At 46.0% G+C, this 18,741-nt stretch overlaps 1 protein-coding gene across 3 annotated transcripts in view; it reads right to left on the reverse strand.

Moving 5' to 3' along the window:
• Positions 1-880: 880 nt before the first annotated feature.
• Positions 881-18,741, reverse strand: part of NEDD9 (neural precursor cell expressed, developmentally down-regulated 9) — a 183,746-nt gene continuing 165,885 nt past the window's right edge. For all 3 annotated transcript variants that reach the window (XM_047101352.1, XM_047101353.1, XM_047101354.1), the window contains 5 exons: positions 9,720-9,821; positions 8,879-8,980; positions 6,684-7,919; positions 5,305-5,394; positions 881-3,226 (listed from right to left, as the gene is read on the reverse strand). In XM_047101352.1, the coding sequence (XP_046957308.1) occupies positions 2,717-3,226; positions 5,305-5,394; positions 6,684-7,919; positions 8,879-8,980; positions 9,720-9,821 (2,040 nt within the window). In that variant the 3' untranslated portion in view covers positions 881-2,716. The remainder of the gene's footprint in view (positions 3,227-5,304; positions 5,395-6,683; positions 7,920-8,878; positions 8,981-9,719; positions 9,822-18,741) is intronic.

Raw genomic sequence — 18,741 nt, forward strand, 5'->3', positions numbered from 1 at the left:
GGGCAGAGAGAGAGGGAGACACAGAATCTGAAGCAGGCTACAGGCTCTGAGCTGTCAGCACAGAACCCAAAGTGGGGCTCAAACTCATGAACCGGGAGATCATAACCTGAGCCGAAGTCGGACACTTAACCCACTCAGCCACCCAGGCACCCGTTATTTACTTACTTATTTATTTTTCTATCTAAGGAACTTTTATCTACCTGAAATCACAAAGATTTTCTCCTATGTTTTCTTCTAGAAGTATTACATGTAAGTCTGTGCTCCATTTCAGTGTTGTGTAGGCTGTAAGTCTTTGTTTTTTTCCATGGAGAGATGCAGTTGTTCCTGTACGATGTTTTCAAAAGACTTCATTCCCCACTGAAGTGTCTTGACACTTTTCTTAAAACTCAGCTCATGTTTATAGATGTGGACAAAATGATACAAAATACATACAAATAACTTCATCTGTTCATCTCACAGTTAGGATACCTGTGTGAAAGAGGGGGCTAAACATTAAAAATAATTTATGTGTATATGAATGTCTAATTTTCATCAAATCTAGTTTTCTTTTAACTGTTTCTTTATGTCTCTTCCAAAATGAATTAAGCAACTCTCTTTGATTCTAAAACCTCACAAATGGTATCATCCGTATTATGATGGTAGAAATCATCGTACCCATGATTTAAATGGACAGGCTTTCTGGGGAAGCCAAGCCTTGTTCCAGATATTTGGCTTTGGCAATGTCCACAGATCACAGAATTTTCTTCATATGTAAATATACTCTGAAGTGACACCAAGTGAAAAAATACAAAACTCTCAATTCTCCTAAAAAAATCCAGATCTCTAGTATTGCTCTGTGACAAAGAGAAATATGGAAAAGAAAGCCCAGTGCTTTTGGAAATCGAGATCTAAAAATTTAATGTTTAAAAAATAACCTTTACATACAAGATGGGAAAGAGTAATACAGACTGAATGTTTTGGTTTCGAAAACGTGAAATGTCACCACGTAGCTTAGAACAAGTCTGCCATCTCCTAAGAAATACACATTATTATACAATGGAATCTATAGGGACACTTTTGAACTCCTGCTTAGTTGATTTTCAGCAGTCTCCTTCCTCCCTACAAACTTACTTGTCATATAACCATACAATTTGTAATCATCTTTTGACAGAGAACTTGGAGAGCTACAATCACGGCTGTTTTCAAAAGCACCTTCTATGATGTTTCACTGATTTTTTTTTTCCATCACACTTAGATCGCACATTCTTCTCTCTTAAATCCCTTCCTGTTCCAATGATTTGGTCTTTAAAACAAGCAAGCTTAATTAAGTCAAGGCATATATTGCAAAATAAAAACGTTTTCCAATAGGCTAGACTAGAACCATTAAATAAGAACGGGACCAAAAGCCCATAGATAACATGCTTCCTGACTTGGTAATGTGAGAATACCTTTACCCATTGGGTAGGAAAGGTCTCATCTGCCCCAAGATGAATCTGATGGCTTGTGTTGTGTCTGTACTGTGCCAACACCAACAGGTTTAAGGGGGAAGACTATGGAACGGACTTTGCTGAGCTGTGAGATGGCAATGGGCTGTTTACACAGGGCCGTGGGCCAGACAGAATTGTAAAGACTGGATGGGCTCAGTGTTGGGTCAGCAGCTGGATGTTTGAAGAAGGGTGCGAGATCAAGCAATGGATTCTCATAGAATAGGATGTGGCCTGGAGGCTCTTAACCTTTAAGTGACTAAAAAACTGGTCAGTTTTCCTCAGGTACTGATGGTGGTAGCACCCAAGTGAATGTTGAGAGTCCAAAAAGGCCTCTACTTAAACCTGACAGAACGGAACCATCCCTTCTTTTTGTGGACAATCGTAGTCTGATATGTCTTTATGAATTCCTGCTGCAAATAATCTGGTCTTTGCAAATTTAAAACACCCTCTGGAAAGCCTCATGGCCAAATCACTCATAAACGCAGATGATCAAAAAGCCCCGGGGAAACATGTGCTCTCCTTTTATTGTGATGTCCTCTCTGTTTTGAAACAACCCAGCCCGAACTGGGGATACGGCCTTGAAATACTTCTAAAATATCGGTGCTTGAATCAACATACACTTCCTGAAACTTCTAACAGGGCTTCCTCCATCAGAAGTGCGGCATTTTGCCACAATGTGCCCGAGAAGGTCGACTTTGAAAGGGGCCCCAAAACAAGAACAAGTCACATCATGCCTCATTATTGGAAGGTGAACATTTGCATGTATACGTGCTTCCCAGACTTGGAAGTGACAGGCTCAGGATAATTGCTAGTATACATATAGCAATATTACAACTAGCTGGTATGTTTTCTAAAAAAAAAAAAAAAAAAACAGAAAAAAAAAGGAAAAAAAATGCAGCATTAGGAGGTGGTTACTAAGGTGCTTCTTAATTCATGTTTTCTAATGGAATGTCTCGGACAGACGTCTACAAACGAACGTGCCTACACAGGCATACGCACGCACATGGACACGTTTCTGTACAGCTGATGCCTTAGATGCTTACGTGTTTACATAAGAACCACACGGGAAAAAAAAAAAAATTCCCCCTCGAGCTCCCTGAATTTCTGAATGTCATCTAACCCCATCAAATGTTAAAATATTTCATTTTCATATAAAATTATCTACAAAAATAGATAACATTTACAAAAACCAGATAGCATTTCCAGTTTTCCTTGGTGGCGCGCTCAGCTCCCCCTTCTTCCTGTCCTTCTCAGAAGGTTGCCATCTCCAGCAAAGAGCGCTTGAAGAGCTGGGCGTTCCTGGACAGGTCTGTCACATGGTGCACCATCTCCTGCAGGGCCGTGGTGCTGGGGTAATGGAGGGCGGCCATCTTGGTCGCCATCACTATAGTCTTGAGCTGTTCGCAGAGCTGGTTGCTGGAGTTCATCACTTTGTGGCGAATGTCCTGGGTGGCCACCTGCCTCGTCAGCGTGTCCCCGATGAACACCAGTTTGTGTGCGCTCAGGATGACAAACTTGCTGTGGGCCACGAAGATGCGCGGGGGCTGCGCGGAGCTGACACAGCTGAAGAGGGCGTCGATGGCATTGAGGAGGGAGATGTAATGGGTCTCACACTGGTCATAGTAGAAGTAGAGCAGCTGCCTATCCTGAGAGCCCACGCTGCTGTTTGCGGTCGGGAGGCTCTGAGAGGGCTTCCACTTGGAGATGTCGTTCTCCACGGGCTTGGTAATTTCCTGTTCCAGCAGCTGGAACTGACTTAGCTGCAAGGAAGCAAAAAGCAGATTTCCTGAAGGGCAAGGCAAGTGCGCTGTGCCGGAAATGAACCCCGGGGCTTGGAGTTCAAGGACAGGGATTTTAATCCCCAACAAGAGTCAAGTGCTCATTAGATGGGAGGCCTTGGTCAGGTTGTCTGACTTTCCTAAAGTGTGAAACGTAGAGGATCCCTAAGGAATCGGCCAGCTCAGGCCCCTGTGACTGCGTTTTGGTCCCTTCTGCCCTAAGGCTGGAAGGCAGCTCGCGCTTAGACTCAGCTCTGTTACCTGCACCTTTATGAAGGTGAAATGAGTTAAGGTTTACAGAGTGCTTAGAATGGTGTTTGGTTTATTGTAGCCTCTGTGTAAATGTTTATTGAGTGTTGAGTGGTGGCGAGGGAAACCGAGAGTTGGTTCCTTCTCTGGGAAAGCCTTGACTCTGTCCCTTCCAGACTCTTAGATAAATGACAGTCTGTGACCCCTTTCCATTTCTCCTACTCTTTCAGTCAAGATCCGTGAATATTATTATCCAGCACTGCAGGAGAGACTAATGCACGTAAATGCATGTACATTGTGGAGAAGAGCGTCTCTAAGGGAATCTGAATAATTGTGCATCATACCATTTAGCTGCTCAGAGCTGTTGAAAGAAAAGCTCCTCACACACAGACTCAATGAGCGTTAGCTTTCTTCTTCCCTTCCTGTGTCCAGCTGGTGTATTATTTAAGCTGCAGTGATAATAATTTCATGCTATTCCACCAAATCTCAGGAAAGACCCTTCTTTTGCAGGTGAGGACTATTTGTGACCTTAGCTTAGGACTCAGTGATCTGCTCCAAGGTGGGACTCAGTCAGAGTAGGGATAGCCTCGTCCAGCTTCCCCCACAAGAAATGCACAATGAGCTTTACTTTTCAACCGACTCTGCTTTCCTCTTAGGAATTGCTATGGTTTCAACAAGTTCCCCAAAGCCTTGCTGTCCTACTTGGCCAAATGCCAAAGCGGATATAACCACGTACAACGTGATGTTTGAAGTTAGCTCGTTTATGCTGTTGCAAATATGTTCATAAATGTATCATCTTATTAGATGGAGAGCTGGGGGTATCTTCTCATTTTATACATAAGTAACTGAAGTTCATGGAGGTTAAGTGACTTGCCTGAGGTCACATAGTTGGCTGGTCCGAAAGCAAGGACATGTCTCTGCATGCCATTTCGTTTCAATTTAAAAGGCTTATAAGTCCTCAATCCATTGCTTTTTTTTTTTTTTTTTGTGCCCAGTTACTAGCAATACCCATCATTATCAGCCCCACTCATGCCCAACTGTTGAGTGAACCTGCCCTGCCCAAATCCCTTGTTTAAGAGCTTGCATGTAATTTGAAAACATTTGATCCTGCCCTCATTCTCTTCGATTGGACCAAGAACAAACAGCCAAGCCATAGGCTTGAGTTGTAGGAGAGAGAGAGATAGAGATGACCCAATTAGGCTCTTTTTTTTTTTTTTTTCGAGGAATTTGATGAACCACAGTAGGAAACCATCAGCTGAGGAAGCTGAGACGAAAAGCCATCTGTAGAAAGGACTTTGAGTGGCCATTTATGGGTTCTGTAAAGTTAGAGGGGCGACAAATGAATAGATAAGCAAAGGAAACTGCTAGAAAATAGAGAAGGAAGCAGATTTAGAGAAAAGCAAAGGAAGTACAGAAGGAGAGAGAATTTATAGTCCTAGCTCTCATCAGACCTGGCTATATCTGCATTTTCTGTTCTTGCATTCCCCTACTATAAAACCTGTTTGCTTGGGCTAGCTTGAGTGGGTCCCGCTCCTTGAGACCAACAGCTTTAACCCAAAGAGTCCTAATATGTTAGATATACAGCATTAGCCCAGAAAAAAATGGCTGTTTGGACATAATCCAGGAACACCAGCTGGATTACCAACACTATAAACTTTCTCTTTGTTCTTATACCCTATTATGTGCCTTAGAGCCTATTTATGCCAAAGTATGCTGGAAGGATCAAAACCATAATCTTTTGAAGTAACACCTTCCTCATTAAGTGGGAAATCTTTTCAATTCCCAGTAGGTTTTGTTCTGAGTGAACTTACCTGATGATGTTCCAGCTGCATCTTGCTCTGTTTGATGATATTTTCCTTTTCCAGCAGCTCTTTCTGTTGCCTCTCAAACTCCTCCTTGCCCTATTATTTTTCAACACAAAGAAAACATTACATCACCCCTGTGATTCACTTATGCTAACAATTTCATTGACAAACGTGTAAATACCCTTTCATTTTCCAGTGCCTTGGCGATTTCTCACAGGCCCAGTTAGGCCCTGTGAACCCCAGGCCCTGGTGTGCTTCTTTGCCAGACTTCCAAAGTCACCATGGAGGTCAAGGCTGAAAAGTAAAGTCCGTGTCCATGTGAGAGGCCACCACCTCTGCTCCACTTCACCATTCTTGGAGATCCACAATCCCCTTCAAACCTCCTTAAGCAACACTGCTTCTCAGCGTTCTAATGGGATCCACGCTGCGCTCCCGGTTTCGTCGAATCACCTATGACTCTACACCAAGTCGGTATTTCCAACAGACAGAGCTGGACAACCCGCCATATGAATGGTGAATGCCCCCATCTACTCTCTCTCCACACCTTTCCTTAGCACTGGGAGACGGGGGAGGGAGGGCGGGCTCAGCTCTCTCCCTTCCCCACTCTCTTGCACCCAAGGGAATCGTAGTAGTTCGTCAGTTCTCAGGATAATCCATGCCTCTCAGTCAAGTGAAATAAGACAGCACACCAAATTCTAAGTAATGGACCCTGGTAGAATGTCTGAATTCCCCAAAGTGAAAGGGATCCCAGGTCAGCTTGGTAGAATTTCCCACTTGTAGGAGGCCAACTGTGCCTGTCCAGCTTCCCATGTGCTGGTTAAGTTCTACGTCAATTGACAAATGCCCAGTGTTCCTTAAGGTAAGCCTGAGGTCGGGTTAAGTTTTTCTGTAGGTAATTAAACACACACACACATTATAGAGCTGAAGGGACCTTAGACATGCTTTAGTATAGAGGTTTGCGTTTTTTTTCCCTTAACGGTGCCTCTCTCCTTTTTCAAATAAAATACCACGCAGAACTATATGACAGAATGCCAACAGAAGTGGAGAGGATGTGATTATCTGGGGGCCCACTCTCCTACTTGGGGAGTCTCTTTCTGCTTGCCTGAGGCATATCAATGGATCACTCCAACTCTGTGCTTCACTCATGTTGCAAATGAAGAAATTACAACCCTGGCAGGTTTGAGAAGTCAATCACACTTAGTGTCGGGGAAAGGTCTAGAGCCGGGGACTCAGGACTCTCTGGCCAGTGTTCTCCCAACAGTACGATATCGCCTCCATCTGTGAACTACTGATTTTGTTTGTGAACCAGTAATCATGTTCTCCCCTCCGTGTCCCAGGCTCTCCGGACACGAGTATAGGTGCTTTTATGGGTCTGGTTTCCTTACCTGTAGGTGGACATAATCATAATCATCCATCCAGCTCCTTTCAGACCCATCGCTGCTGCTACAGTCAGGAGGCTGGTCCTTGCCTAGGCTCGGGGGCAATGGCTTGGTGAGGGCTTGGGCCTTGTGGTCCCCGGGATGCAGCAGCTGCATCTGGGACGCGGCGTGTGGGTACTCAGCGGAGTTCATGATGTTCCCAGACCCACTCTTCACGTGTGAGCTGCCCGCGCCTGGTCTAAAGAGCGCCTCCGCGTTGGTGTTGATGGTTGTGGTGAGCTGCTTGGCATCGTCGGGCACTGTCTTCGCCACCATCACAAACCGGTCCAGATCATCGCACTTGTTCTGGGGCTTGTTGATGGCCAGAATGTTCAGGGACCAGCTGTGCTCGTTTAAGTCATGGCTGGTCTGGCTCAGAATCTGGTGGGAGTCTTCCACTCTTTGGAGCTCCCGCTTCATTTTGTTATGGAGGACGAGTTCGGGGAGGCAGGAAGCGTTTGCTACAGCTCCCTTGGCAAAATGGAGGTAGTCCCTCACGAACAGCTCCACCTTGTCCACCGCGGTGCGGATCTCGTTGACGTGTCGTTCCATGTATCCGTAACACCGCCAGTCTGTGGTGACCAGCGCCATGAGGCTGGCGACGCCCGTCTCCAGGGTCTGCTGGAGCCGGTGAAGTCTCTCGATGGCTGTGTCTGGATCCAGTAGGAGCCTTTTGTCCTGAGACGGGGAGGCTGACAGCGAGGAGTCCTTGGAGGTGGTCGAAGACGTGGACATGTTACTCCTGGTGCTGCCCGTGCTGGAGAAAGATAACCGGTTGATACTGTCCACCACGTCCTGAGAGGCTTTGACATCTGGTGGGTTGTGCAGAGGGACGTCGTACACGCCGTCTCTTTCTTCGGGGTTTGCTTTCTCACCGCTTTCTGCCGCTGGCTCCAGAAACTGAACCCCTCGGGGGACATCATATGCATCGTTCTGGGCGCCCAGTGACTGTCCCAGCTGTGGGTGGTTCACCGAAACGCTTTGGTGTCTTCGTGTGGCCAGTTCAGCGGCTCCCGGAGCATCACAGTTATATTTTATGCGAAGGTCCTTCCCCATTGGCTTGGTGCTGGCTGGGGGGATGTCATAAACGCCCTCTGGTCTGACGTCCAGCCTTCCAGATTGCCTCACCGGAGGGGGGAAATCATACTCTTTTTCCCTCAGCCCTGCCTCGTCTCGGCAAGTAGAGGGTGAAATGGCATATACCTGAAAAGTAAAGGAAGCAGGAGCTGGTATTTGTTCGCTTGGCGCATACGAACATGCAGAAATGGAAAAGGACATTAAAATGAGGCTAGAATTCTCAGGCCGCCTCTCTGGCTCCTTGTTTTTCACCTTCCACCCACTTGATGGCCAGCGTTTCCCAAGGCTCTGCTCGGCTCTGTTCGTCCCTCATCCTTTGACAGGATCGTCCTGCCCCGTGGCCTCTGTGCCGCCTGTGTGTGAGTTGTGAGCCTGGCTGAGTTGCCCTCCCTGGGTCCCAGTCCCTCCCTGGGTCCCAGTCCCACGTTTCTGACCACCTCCCGGGCCTCCTTCCTCGGCTGAGCCGGGCTGGGCAGCAGACTACGTGTTAACACACAGGACTGGGTGTCGGGAGACCCAAGGTCTCTCCCTGGACCTGTCGGCCGTGAAATGCTGCGTAAGTTGCTTAAATGTTCTGACACACAATTCCCTTATCTGTACTTCCTGTGCAGGCATACCCCAGCAGATAACAGAGTGCATCAAACGCACTGACCCCTGTCTATGGGCCGAGGAAGCTGTAACACTTTCCATAAATATGAGATGTGTTAGTTGCTTGCCAAACTGAATTATCGTACCTTCTTACTGGCTCTCCTTTACAGACTACCTCGTTTTTTGCACAGTCCCCTAAATATGGAATCCTTAGACTTATCTTTGAGGTGTTTTTTTCCTTTCACTTTTTTTTTTTTTTTTTTTTTAAATAATCTCTATGTCCAGCACGGGGCTCGAACTCACGAGATCAAGAGTCAAGTGTTCTACCAACTAAGCCAGCCACGTGCCCCTGGAATCCTTAGACTTATCTTTAACTATCGCCTTTCCTTCCTCTCGTTCACTCTCTCAGAAAGACTAGTTTTTCCCCTTTGGTTCGCCCTTCTTGTTTTATTCCAATAAACACACACACACCCCTTTTGGGCTGCTCTGTCACTTACCCCTTTTGTAGGAGGGATGTCATAGACGCCTTGAGGTTTTATTTCTCCCACTGGAACTGAAAACACAGGGACTTTGACTGATGATGGAGGGATGTCATATACCTGAAGAGAAACACTTGAGTTACCCAGAACAGAAATGTCGCATACTTGTCATTTTTTACACTACTGAGCCTTTCCTTATGGATTTATTTGCCAGGTTATGTATACCCTGGCTCTTTAACTGCATTCTACGTGATAAGAGCTTGATGGAATTTTGCTTTTTATATTTCATAATTTTCGACCCAGACTACATATAAAAATGACATTACGTGAAATATCGACACTGTACTTTCAACTGTGGTTTCAAGTTTACACTTCCTGAAACAAAATGATAAGCAATACAAGCTTTGTCAAGTAAAAGCCTATCAGGATTTCCTGATAAAGCAAATCCAGAAAGCATAATTTATTAAAAAAAAATTTTTAATGTTTATTTTTGAGAAAGAGAGAGAGAGAGAGACAAGAATGTGAGCGGGGGAGGGACAGAGAGGAAGGGAGACATAGAATCCCAAAGCAGGCTCCAGGCTCTGAGCTGTCCGCACAGAACCCAACGTGGGGCTTGAACTCACGAACTGTGAGATCATGACCTGAGTGGAAGTCAGATGCTTAAATGACTGAGCCACCCCGGTGCCCCCAGAAAACATAATTTACATAACATTGGCTAAAATGGCTTCTGGATGGGTGAACTTAATAATTCTTCACGTGAAACACACCTAATCTGTGAACTTCCCTTTGCTCTGTAGCTTTGAAGGAATACCACCCTGAAGTGGTCCCCTCTGCTGGTGACCATGGCCCTGGTACATACCCCTTGAGTGGTGTGGGAAGGAGGGATGTCGTAGATATCCTTTTGGTATCTGGACGGGTACTCATACACGTAGCCTTGGCCTGTTCTCACGGGGGTTATCACCTGTGGGCAAGAAGACACAGAGGTGTAAACTTCCAAGCCCCCGTCCTAGTATATCTCTTAGCCTCCTAACCAGGCACTCCTCCCTCACCTCTCCCCCATAAACAAAGAACGGAAGACAGAAAAGGAAGGAGACAAGGAGACATCAAGTCAGAACACTTTTAAATCCCCTCTTGAATCCCAGCAAAGAACAAATCCCTGAAATAGCTCCAACCCTCTTCCTCATGGTGACAAATCATCTCAAAGTAGGTCAAAGTCTCAATTCCCAGGATGCAACTTAAGGGAGAATCATTTTTAAATTATGAAGGTCCTAGATCATCCCTTTGGAGCACCAAAACCACAGATAATGGAAAAAAAAGGTGCACTTTTTTTTTTAAAGGCTCTGAAACTATTTGTAAAGTGAATAATGCAAATAGAGAGTTCAGCTACTTAAAATTCCTCTCATACCTTCCCCAGGATGCCTCTTCATGTGACATTATTATTATTATAACTAAAATTCCATAGGTCACTAGAGGACTTTTATGAAAGTAACGCTCAGACAGTGGTGCTCTCAGAAGCCTCCAGGAACTTTCAATCTAACCTTTGAAACAAATGACAGATGGTCCTGTGAGCCACTCGGAACAGAGGTCATGTCTCTAATCATTTTCTTGTTTCCACCAGGGAAGCAGCCATCCCAGACAGTACCTATGTCCAAGGGATGTGGGAAGTCAAACACACTCATCACAACTGTGGCATCTGGAACCAATGCCAGTGAAAGGAATCTCACCCGACAGGCTGGGATTTTCGTATCTACAGCCTTCCTTGTGTCCTAAGCAAGGGTAGAGAAATTATTTTTGAACTTCAACCCATTTGGAAGCCTATTTAGTCCCCCAGGGTCTTCTAAATTACCAGGGTCTTGTTTCTGCCTAACCGCGCCCCCCCCAACCCCGAATGACTAATAGCGCCCATCTTAGCATCACCCATGATGGTTTTTTTAGAACACTTTGTAAATTAGGATGAGTTGGTTCTTCCCTAAGAAACCATCATCTTTTATCCTTTCTCTAATGTGAACATTTCTGGCGTCAGGCTGCCTACAAAACTATGTGAAAAATGCTCGCGTTCATCTTATGCTGAAGTGGGTGGAACTCAGCCAAATGCATCAATACCCTTCTCCCCGGGGAGCTCTAAGACGCTTAAATCCTGGTGTTTGCAGTTGATTACTGCTCTCGATGAAGGTAAAGGGGATTAGTACACAGTCACCGTCCCATCAAATCTCTCCGCCGCCTTGGGTTTTAAAAAAGGAATCTATTGCTTTAAGGCTTGTTGGCATGGAGCATACAGAACCATTTATAGAGTGGCCACTGTATTGTGCATAGCAAATCTTCCTTTTAAAAGCGGCATGCCCTTTGCTCAAGAAAAACACACTGTGTTCCTAGTGCCCTTATATAATTTTTTTCCCCCACTCACTATTGTCCAGGAGAGAAATGAAGTATCTTCTTGGAGTCTATCTCATCAGCCTCTCTATTTATAGCTCTCTATTTTGGCTTTGTAATAGAACCTGTGCAACAACACAGCTTTTGTTCAGTCTGAAAGTTTCTCAGAGTGGATTCTGCCCAAGGTTGCCAAGATAGTAATAATGCTAATGGAAAACCAAGGCTGGTTATGCTGAAGGCCAGCTGAGTGGTTCCATCTTTAGTTTAAAGATGGGAAGGGGGGGGCGCCTGGGTGGCGCAGTCGGTTAAGCGTCCGACTTCAGCCAGGTCATGATCTCACGGTCCGTGAGTTCAAGCCCCGCGTCGGGCTCTGGGCTGATGGCTCGGAGCCTGGAGCCTGTTTCCGATTCTGTGTCTCCCTCTCTCTCTGCCCCTCCCCCGTTCATGCTCTGTCTCTCTCTGTCCCAAAAATAAATAAACGTTGAAAAAAAAAAAAAAAAGATGGGAAGGGGGAGCTGGGAGATAGAGGGGGTGGTGGTGCCGGTGTCTGAAAATAGTCCTGGGTGAAATGTAAACGTATGGCAAGACGTCGGAAAGGCAGGGTCATAGACAAAGCTTTTCCTTGCCTCTGTGGATTTTCCCTGGCAGTGAGCATTAGTGCTTCCCGGTATTTAACATCTCACTTCCTGACAAATGTCACAGAACCTCAACTCGCTCTCTCTTTCTCATTTAGAGGATGCCTGTGGTCATCTGGTTTTTAAAAACTTTGCATTCCAAACCAGTCATTTGCCTTGTTTATGCATTAAAAGAAACAGATGGTGAAAACCACAGGGGGAAGAAGCCAACAAAATACAGTCTCTCCCCCCATTCCAGCATTCCCCATGGTACCATCTAATTCACACCGGTCCACAAATAGCCTTTAAATGGGACCCGCGTTCTGCATCTGGTCGGACACATCCATGGCATACCGCGACCCCACTCTGTGACGTCTGCAGGAACGAGGAGCTGGAAGTCTTCTACTTTTGGACACTGTCCTCCTCAACCCATTGCTTGGGCGACTTTGATGCCAATTGTGTGTTCTCTCTTCAGAGGAAAGTGCTGACTGTTCTGTACCTTACAAAGTATCCAGTTTTGTGGTCATAAGACCTTTTCTTCCCGCTTGACACAGTACAAAAAAAAAAAAAAAAAAAAACAACAAAAAAACAACCTTTCTAGGGCCCCAGAATTACTGAACCTCAGCCTAGGAGGAACACCAAGGTCTAGCTAAGAGGATGTGAATTTCGGAGGCACACTCCTGGGCATTTGCACGGCAAGGCTTTGATGGACAATGGGCACAAAGGGCACATCAAAACTATTTTCCTCAATGAAATTAAGTCAGGCTTTTCGTTTCCTTTTTTTCCTCCGTCAGTTTTTCTTTTGTGCATTCCTTTTATTCTGCGCATTTATCTCTAGTTACAAGGGCTTAGCCTCAGGAGCTACCCAATCGACCCCTTAGTTCCTTAGAGTTGGTGCAAACGGGGCTAAAAAGGGGAATCCTGGGGCTCTCTGACAATGGCTACCGCCACCCCTTTTCCGATGATCTTGGCAGAGGATTTGCATTTCCCAACTACGAATTTTCTGCCCCATGAGGAATCTGACAGCTTCTCAGCTGTTAGTACTCCGTTCTTGTCAACTAACTGAAGAGTCTGAAGGTGGACGCTTTGAGAAGAGTTCTGAGGCAGAGAAGAAGGGGCAGATGTAGACAGTTAGGAAAGGAATAGCCCGTTTAATAAATCTCCCAGGCCGGCGCCTAGCAGGGTGGTATCCAAAGTCCAGGGACTGGGGTTAGGGTAACTCTCCAATGAATGTGCTTTGCATAAAAACAAGCAAACACACAGGGCACACCCCACCCCACACTTTGACCCGTTGGATTCACACCGTTTTCAGCATCAGATCCTGGGCGCCAAGAGCTGCTTTCAGAGATGCTGTAAATACCTCCAGGTCTCATAATCTTGAGAGCCACGCATGCTGACGTTTTAGAGCAGAGGAGCCTGTGTTTGGGGTGGCAGCAAGGGCCAGGGATCACTAACAACCAGCACGTGTGAGTCAGAGAGCTGGAAGAGGGGTCCTTGGGCAGCGCCACTCACACCTGACAGCCTTTGGCGTGGGCTTATTACTACCCCTGTAGCCAACGAGGGCCTCACACTTAGATACCTGCGGGGCTGAGCAGGTGCGGTGAAGGAAGAAACAGGCTGGGATTCTGTGCTGGGGAGACAGAACTCACGCCCTCCGGATGGAAAGCGGCCATTGCTTGGCTCCCGCCAACCGCCACCCTGAAAAAATGCACCCCAGGTTGCCGAGTCTCTCGAATTTTCAGGAGAAGCCGGAAATCTGGATTTTTTTTTTTTTTTTAACGTGAAATCTGATTTCCAGAATTGGCTCAAATATTTCAAGCGGCGTCTTGGCCAAGCTAAACATATCTCTGGCCCCCAGGGGGCCGCTCTTGCCTTCATCTGTGTATTTCTGCCATCCTCCCTTTAATATCTTGAAAGCCTCCAAGCGCAGGGCCCAAAAAGCTCCTCACGGACTCCATGCCTCGGCAAGACGGAACCACGCGTGCCCTGCGTGTCGAACCTCTGTGCCTTCACCCACGCTGTATCTTCGTGCCAGGTGTTCTCCTTCCTTTCCTCATGTTCAAATTTCATTCAACTTTCAAGGCTAAGCTGAGTGCCTCTCCCATCAGGGCTTTCCAGACGGACATAATACCTCCCTCCTGAGAACTCCCCAAGCATGTTATCCATGCCTCTGCTAATGGTACTTATCACTCGTGGTCTGTTTCATGGCACCTCATTTCCTCTCTCAGCACGGTGGAGACTGCAGGGCCTAGTACAGGGCCTTGACTACAGCAGGCCTTGGATAAATGCATTGGCTGAAGATATTAACAAACGACAGGAAAACTCAAGGCTTTTCTTAAGCAAGATGGTGTGGTACTGGCCGGGGCAGAAAACAAGGTCTGCCTGTATGGGATAAGGTTGGTGTTCAGGTGAGTCAGCTGGAGGATGAGTGGGACTCATGGGATAAGGGGCAGAGGTGGCCGGATCAGCCATGCAGTAACGTCAGGCAAGTGAAGAAGCCAAAAAGGCTGAGTGAGTCTTAGATCCAATCGAGAAATCAGAAACCATGGAAGAACGATCGCCTACACCACTGCTTGGTACAAACCACAGCTGGAGGCCAACAAGGACTGCTAGCTGGTTTCCTTTTCCCCGGTCTAGAGCCCGTGTGTGACATGAATATCTGCGTTCTTCTCAGCCACATGCTAGAAACATATGGCGGGTGGGGGCGGGGGGAGGTCTGGCAAAAAGAAATCAAAACAAACTCTGCATTGTACCTTAATATTGGAAGGAAAATACAATGGAAAGGAACAGGACTTCTGACATGTGTCACGAGAAGCTGAGTGTCAAAGGCCATGGCCACGCTAGGTCTTTAGCTCCTTGGAAGAAGGATTAGATCTGATGGGGGGAGTGACTGAGAATATAATCTGGACTCAGGCAGGCTGACTCTAGCACACGTGAGAGCATGACCAAGGCATCTGTCCATTTGAAGCCGGTTTCCTTATTAGTAGAATGGAAATAATAATACTTATAGCCTATTAGTGTATTAAATGCGATCAAGGACATAAGGTACCCGGCATAGAGTAAACCCCTTAAGCCTTAGTTGTTTTTATTATAATTGTCACCTGGATTAGACAGATTCCACTTTTGGACTTAAATTGTGGACCAGGGAATTCAGATCAATCATCCTACTGAAGACAGCTTTTAAAAAAATGAGGAAAAGATACTAAAGATCTTCTTAATAGCATTAAAGCACTACAACATAGTAAAGAGTTATGAGGTCCAAATTTGGGAGTAGAGAAGGAACTCATAGAGGTAAGCCCCAATTTTTTTTTTAAGTTTATTTATTTTTGAAAGAGGGAGAGAGTGCACGCATGTGTGCATGCACAAACCAGGGGAGGGCAGAGAGAGGGAGAGAGAGAATTCCAAGCAGGTTCTACGCTGTCCGTGAGGAGCCTGACGCAGGGCTCTATCTCACCAACAGTGAGATCGTGACCTGAGCCAACATCAACCGTTGGATGCTGAAGTGGCCCCAGAGGTAAGCCCAAATTTTGAGGCTGCTTTTTTTTCCTGGTGGCATTTGTTGATCTGGAACAGGCGTCGGAGAGGCCACAGTGTGTCTTTTCACTGCTTCTTTGGGTGAGGGGGGTATCAGACTCTAGGGCTCACCAAGGATGAGACTCTGATACCCATCCCCACTTTGGGTTGGGATCCTGAGGGCTGCATGTAAAAGTCAGAGTTAACCCAGAAGGGAACCCACCCTTGCACCAGCTAAAGCCAGGTTTTCACTCACTGGGGTTGGTAAGAACATTTCAAAGCCTGAAATTAGATTTATGTGTGGCTGTGAGGCTGGCAGAAGGAAAGAAAATCCTGTCTGGAATTAGAGAACATCTTTATGGGCTTTAAATTATTTCTTACAAATATTCAAAAATACAATGTCCACTATGCAAAGATAACCAGGAATACAGGAGACAAGACAATGGAAGAAGAGAAACAACAGAGGATTCTTGCTTTCTTCCTTATATGATGAGGATGTGGTCTGTGTCTTAGTGATCACAGACTTCGAGGCTGTTTGCTTTCACAGTGTTTTATGATTAAACCACGGGAGCAAACAAGATTTAATCATTTAGATATAAGTCAAATAGAAATAAATTAATCTTTACAAAGCATAGAGTGTTCCTAGTGAGGTCTATGAGGCAATGGGAATTTCAAATCAAAGCAGTAAGTGACAAGAGACTTTGGTTCTTGATGACCATCAGTAGATTTACTTGGGTGACCATTTTACTGTGGTCATATCAGTATTGTCATTGTCACAGTTATCACCATAACAGCCCAAGACACTTCAGTGGAGAACCCCAAGAGAAAACACGCTTTATGAGACTTCGAAATAAACCTACTATCCAAGAGAAACATGGAGGTCCCAAACCCAGGACACCTTGTTGAATTTTTCTTCACACAAGGTCTTTTCAGTGGAAGATCACAAGCGGGGTTTATCAAGAGGATCTCGCCAAGAAGTAGGGCACATTCCCAACTGGAATGTCTAGAAGAAAACACTTTCTCTCAGAACAACTCCTGCTCACATGATATCAACGGGGCCAAGGTCTCAGCAAGTCTCCTTGGGCATCCACTCTACCCCCTGAAAGGGGAGCCAGCTGGCAGGTGCCTGGGAGTGGGGCGTAGCTGCTGTGGAGGCGCTGGGTGAGGGAGATGTTAGCTTCTCAGCTGCAGGTCACCAGTTCATTGGCACGCCATGGGAGGCGGGAGGGAACAAGCTGTGCCAATCATGAAGGCAGACCCTCCTCTCCCTGAGAATCCTGTGGGAGCCGATTAATAGGGTCTCAGTTCCTGCCATGTTCTGCCATGCTTCCTTCTGACGCCAGCCCTACCGCTCACCACTTATGACAACTTCTCATCTCTCTCCTCCAACACTCAACCCTGTTTTGTTTCCTTCCCTCCTGCCATGCTACCGGCAACTATAAGGAAGAACAGAAACAGTGCAAAGGAAGCGGAAAAATCCTACTGTTTGACAGAAAGAATTGGGTGGAACAGATGAGGGACTGAGATAGGATGGGGAGGAGCACAGGTGAACTGTTCTGGAGCATTATCACCAATATTATTGCTCATACTTCTACATTTGAGAGATGCCTGTTACAAAAGTTACAAAAATCACAAAAATGTAATTTTTGTATAGCTTTAACAGAATTTTCTTTTTCTTTTTCACCTTTTCTTTTTGAAATGTTTATTTATTTGAGACAGAGAGTGAGCATGGGAGGGCAGAGAGAGAGGGAGAGACAGAATGAGGAAGCAGGCTCCAGGCTCTGCGCCATCCGCACAGTCCAACGCGGGGCTCGAACTCACGGACCGTGAGATCATGACCTGAGCTGAAGTCGGATGCCTAACTGACTGAGCCACCCAGGTTCCCCAACTTTAATAGAATTTTTAAAGAATAACAGGAAATCCCACGTGGAAGGGGAGGGAGGCATCTTTTGTAACTGTCCTAGTTGCTGTGTCCCGTGATTTAATTCTCTGGGTCTAAGTCTCTACATTCCAAAGCAACATCAGCAATGGCCAGAATGACACAATCCTTTCTCCTGATATCCAGATAATGCCTTGAAAATTGACCAGTGGAGTTTTCCCATCAATCTAGCAGAGCAGGAACGTGTGGAACGGGCTCCTGGTGTTCCGCCCCAGGGCCTAGTCAAGAACTAGGCAACCCAGGTGGTGCTCAGGAAATATAATGAGTAATCGAGGAGAAGTTAAAAAGTACCGCTGTGCCATAATAATTACACTACAGATTTATAACTTCACCGTTAACAGTACCTGAGATTGTCTGAATTCAAAAGTAGGCCTCACCAATTAGCAGTCATCCATTTGCATTTTTTCTCTTTGTTTTGGCTTATGTGGAAAGTAAAATTAGATTGCTTCCTTTCGAGCTCTAATCTCCCCAGCCCCCTGTTTTATTTATACTATCTCTGGGTTTCATGCATTAACGAGAGTATTTAGATTTCTAAGACTGCTTGCTGGAAAGGACTTCTTTCACGTAAATGCCCTTAAAAAGCATGAACAGAACCACCACAGTATTTATGAGATCTTATAACAACCTCTTTGTCTTAAAGCCCATGAACTGTGTGACCCTTTCCCTTTAAAGAAAACCCTTAGGAAGAGAAACATCACTATTATCACTGCCTGCCCATTAGAAGTTGGATCCAGGTTTCCGAAAGTGCAAAGTTATAGAGGTCTGTCCGTTTAAAATCCAAGATTACTAGTTTCTTTTCTATGACGGGAGGAAAGACCACATGTTGCCTACACTGGATTTATTAATTCTCTATAAATTCTCTCTGCCCAGCTTGGGTGTAGCAGTGAGCTCATTTATTATTCGCACAGCAACAATATAATGAAAACGCAGTCTGGCCTTAAAACTACACCCTCATGGGCCAAGTGCACAGTTTACCCTTCCTAATGCTTCTCTTGTGCTCACGGAGGTTTCTCCCCCTCTGTATTTGGGCGGTGATTTACTTTCCTTTAAAGGCATCTCGACATCTGATTTTATGCGAGAACCAAGCCTTTTGCGAGCCGGTCTCCATCACGGCCAGTGTCTTTTTCCAAATGAGGAGAAAGTCACAACCGAAGGCTCAGAAGTGGAACGGGGCTCTTGGGTCACTTTCATTGGACACAGCATTTAGGAGGCAAAACACTCAATGGAAACAGTGCCCCGATTGTCAAGCCTCTAGCATGCCTCCCCTGCTGCTTTCTGGAAGCTCTTTGTGCAGCAAGTGCTAAAGCAATATTTAGTTATGGAGTGACCAAGCGCCAAAGAGCAGCTAGAAGCATTTAACGTGAAAGGACATGGTGGGAAGTGACGTCGGGGCTCCTCAGGGGCTGAGGTCTTCCTCTGGACAAAGCCGAACGTGACCCGTGACA

The sequence above is a fragment of the Lynx rufus genome, unplaced genomic scaffold, assembly GCF_022079265.1.
Source record: "Lynx rufus isolate CCGP_SWC_20201006 ecotype Redwood Valley unplaced genomic scaffold, mLynRuf1.p SCAF_6, whole genome shotgun sequence".
Lineage (NCBI taxonomy): Eukaryota > Metazoa > Chordata > Mammalia > Carnivora > Felidae > Lynx > Lynx rufus.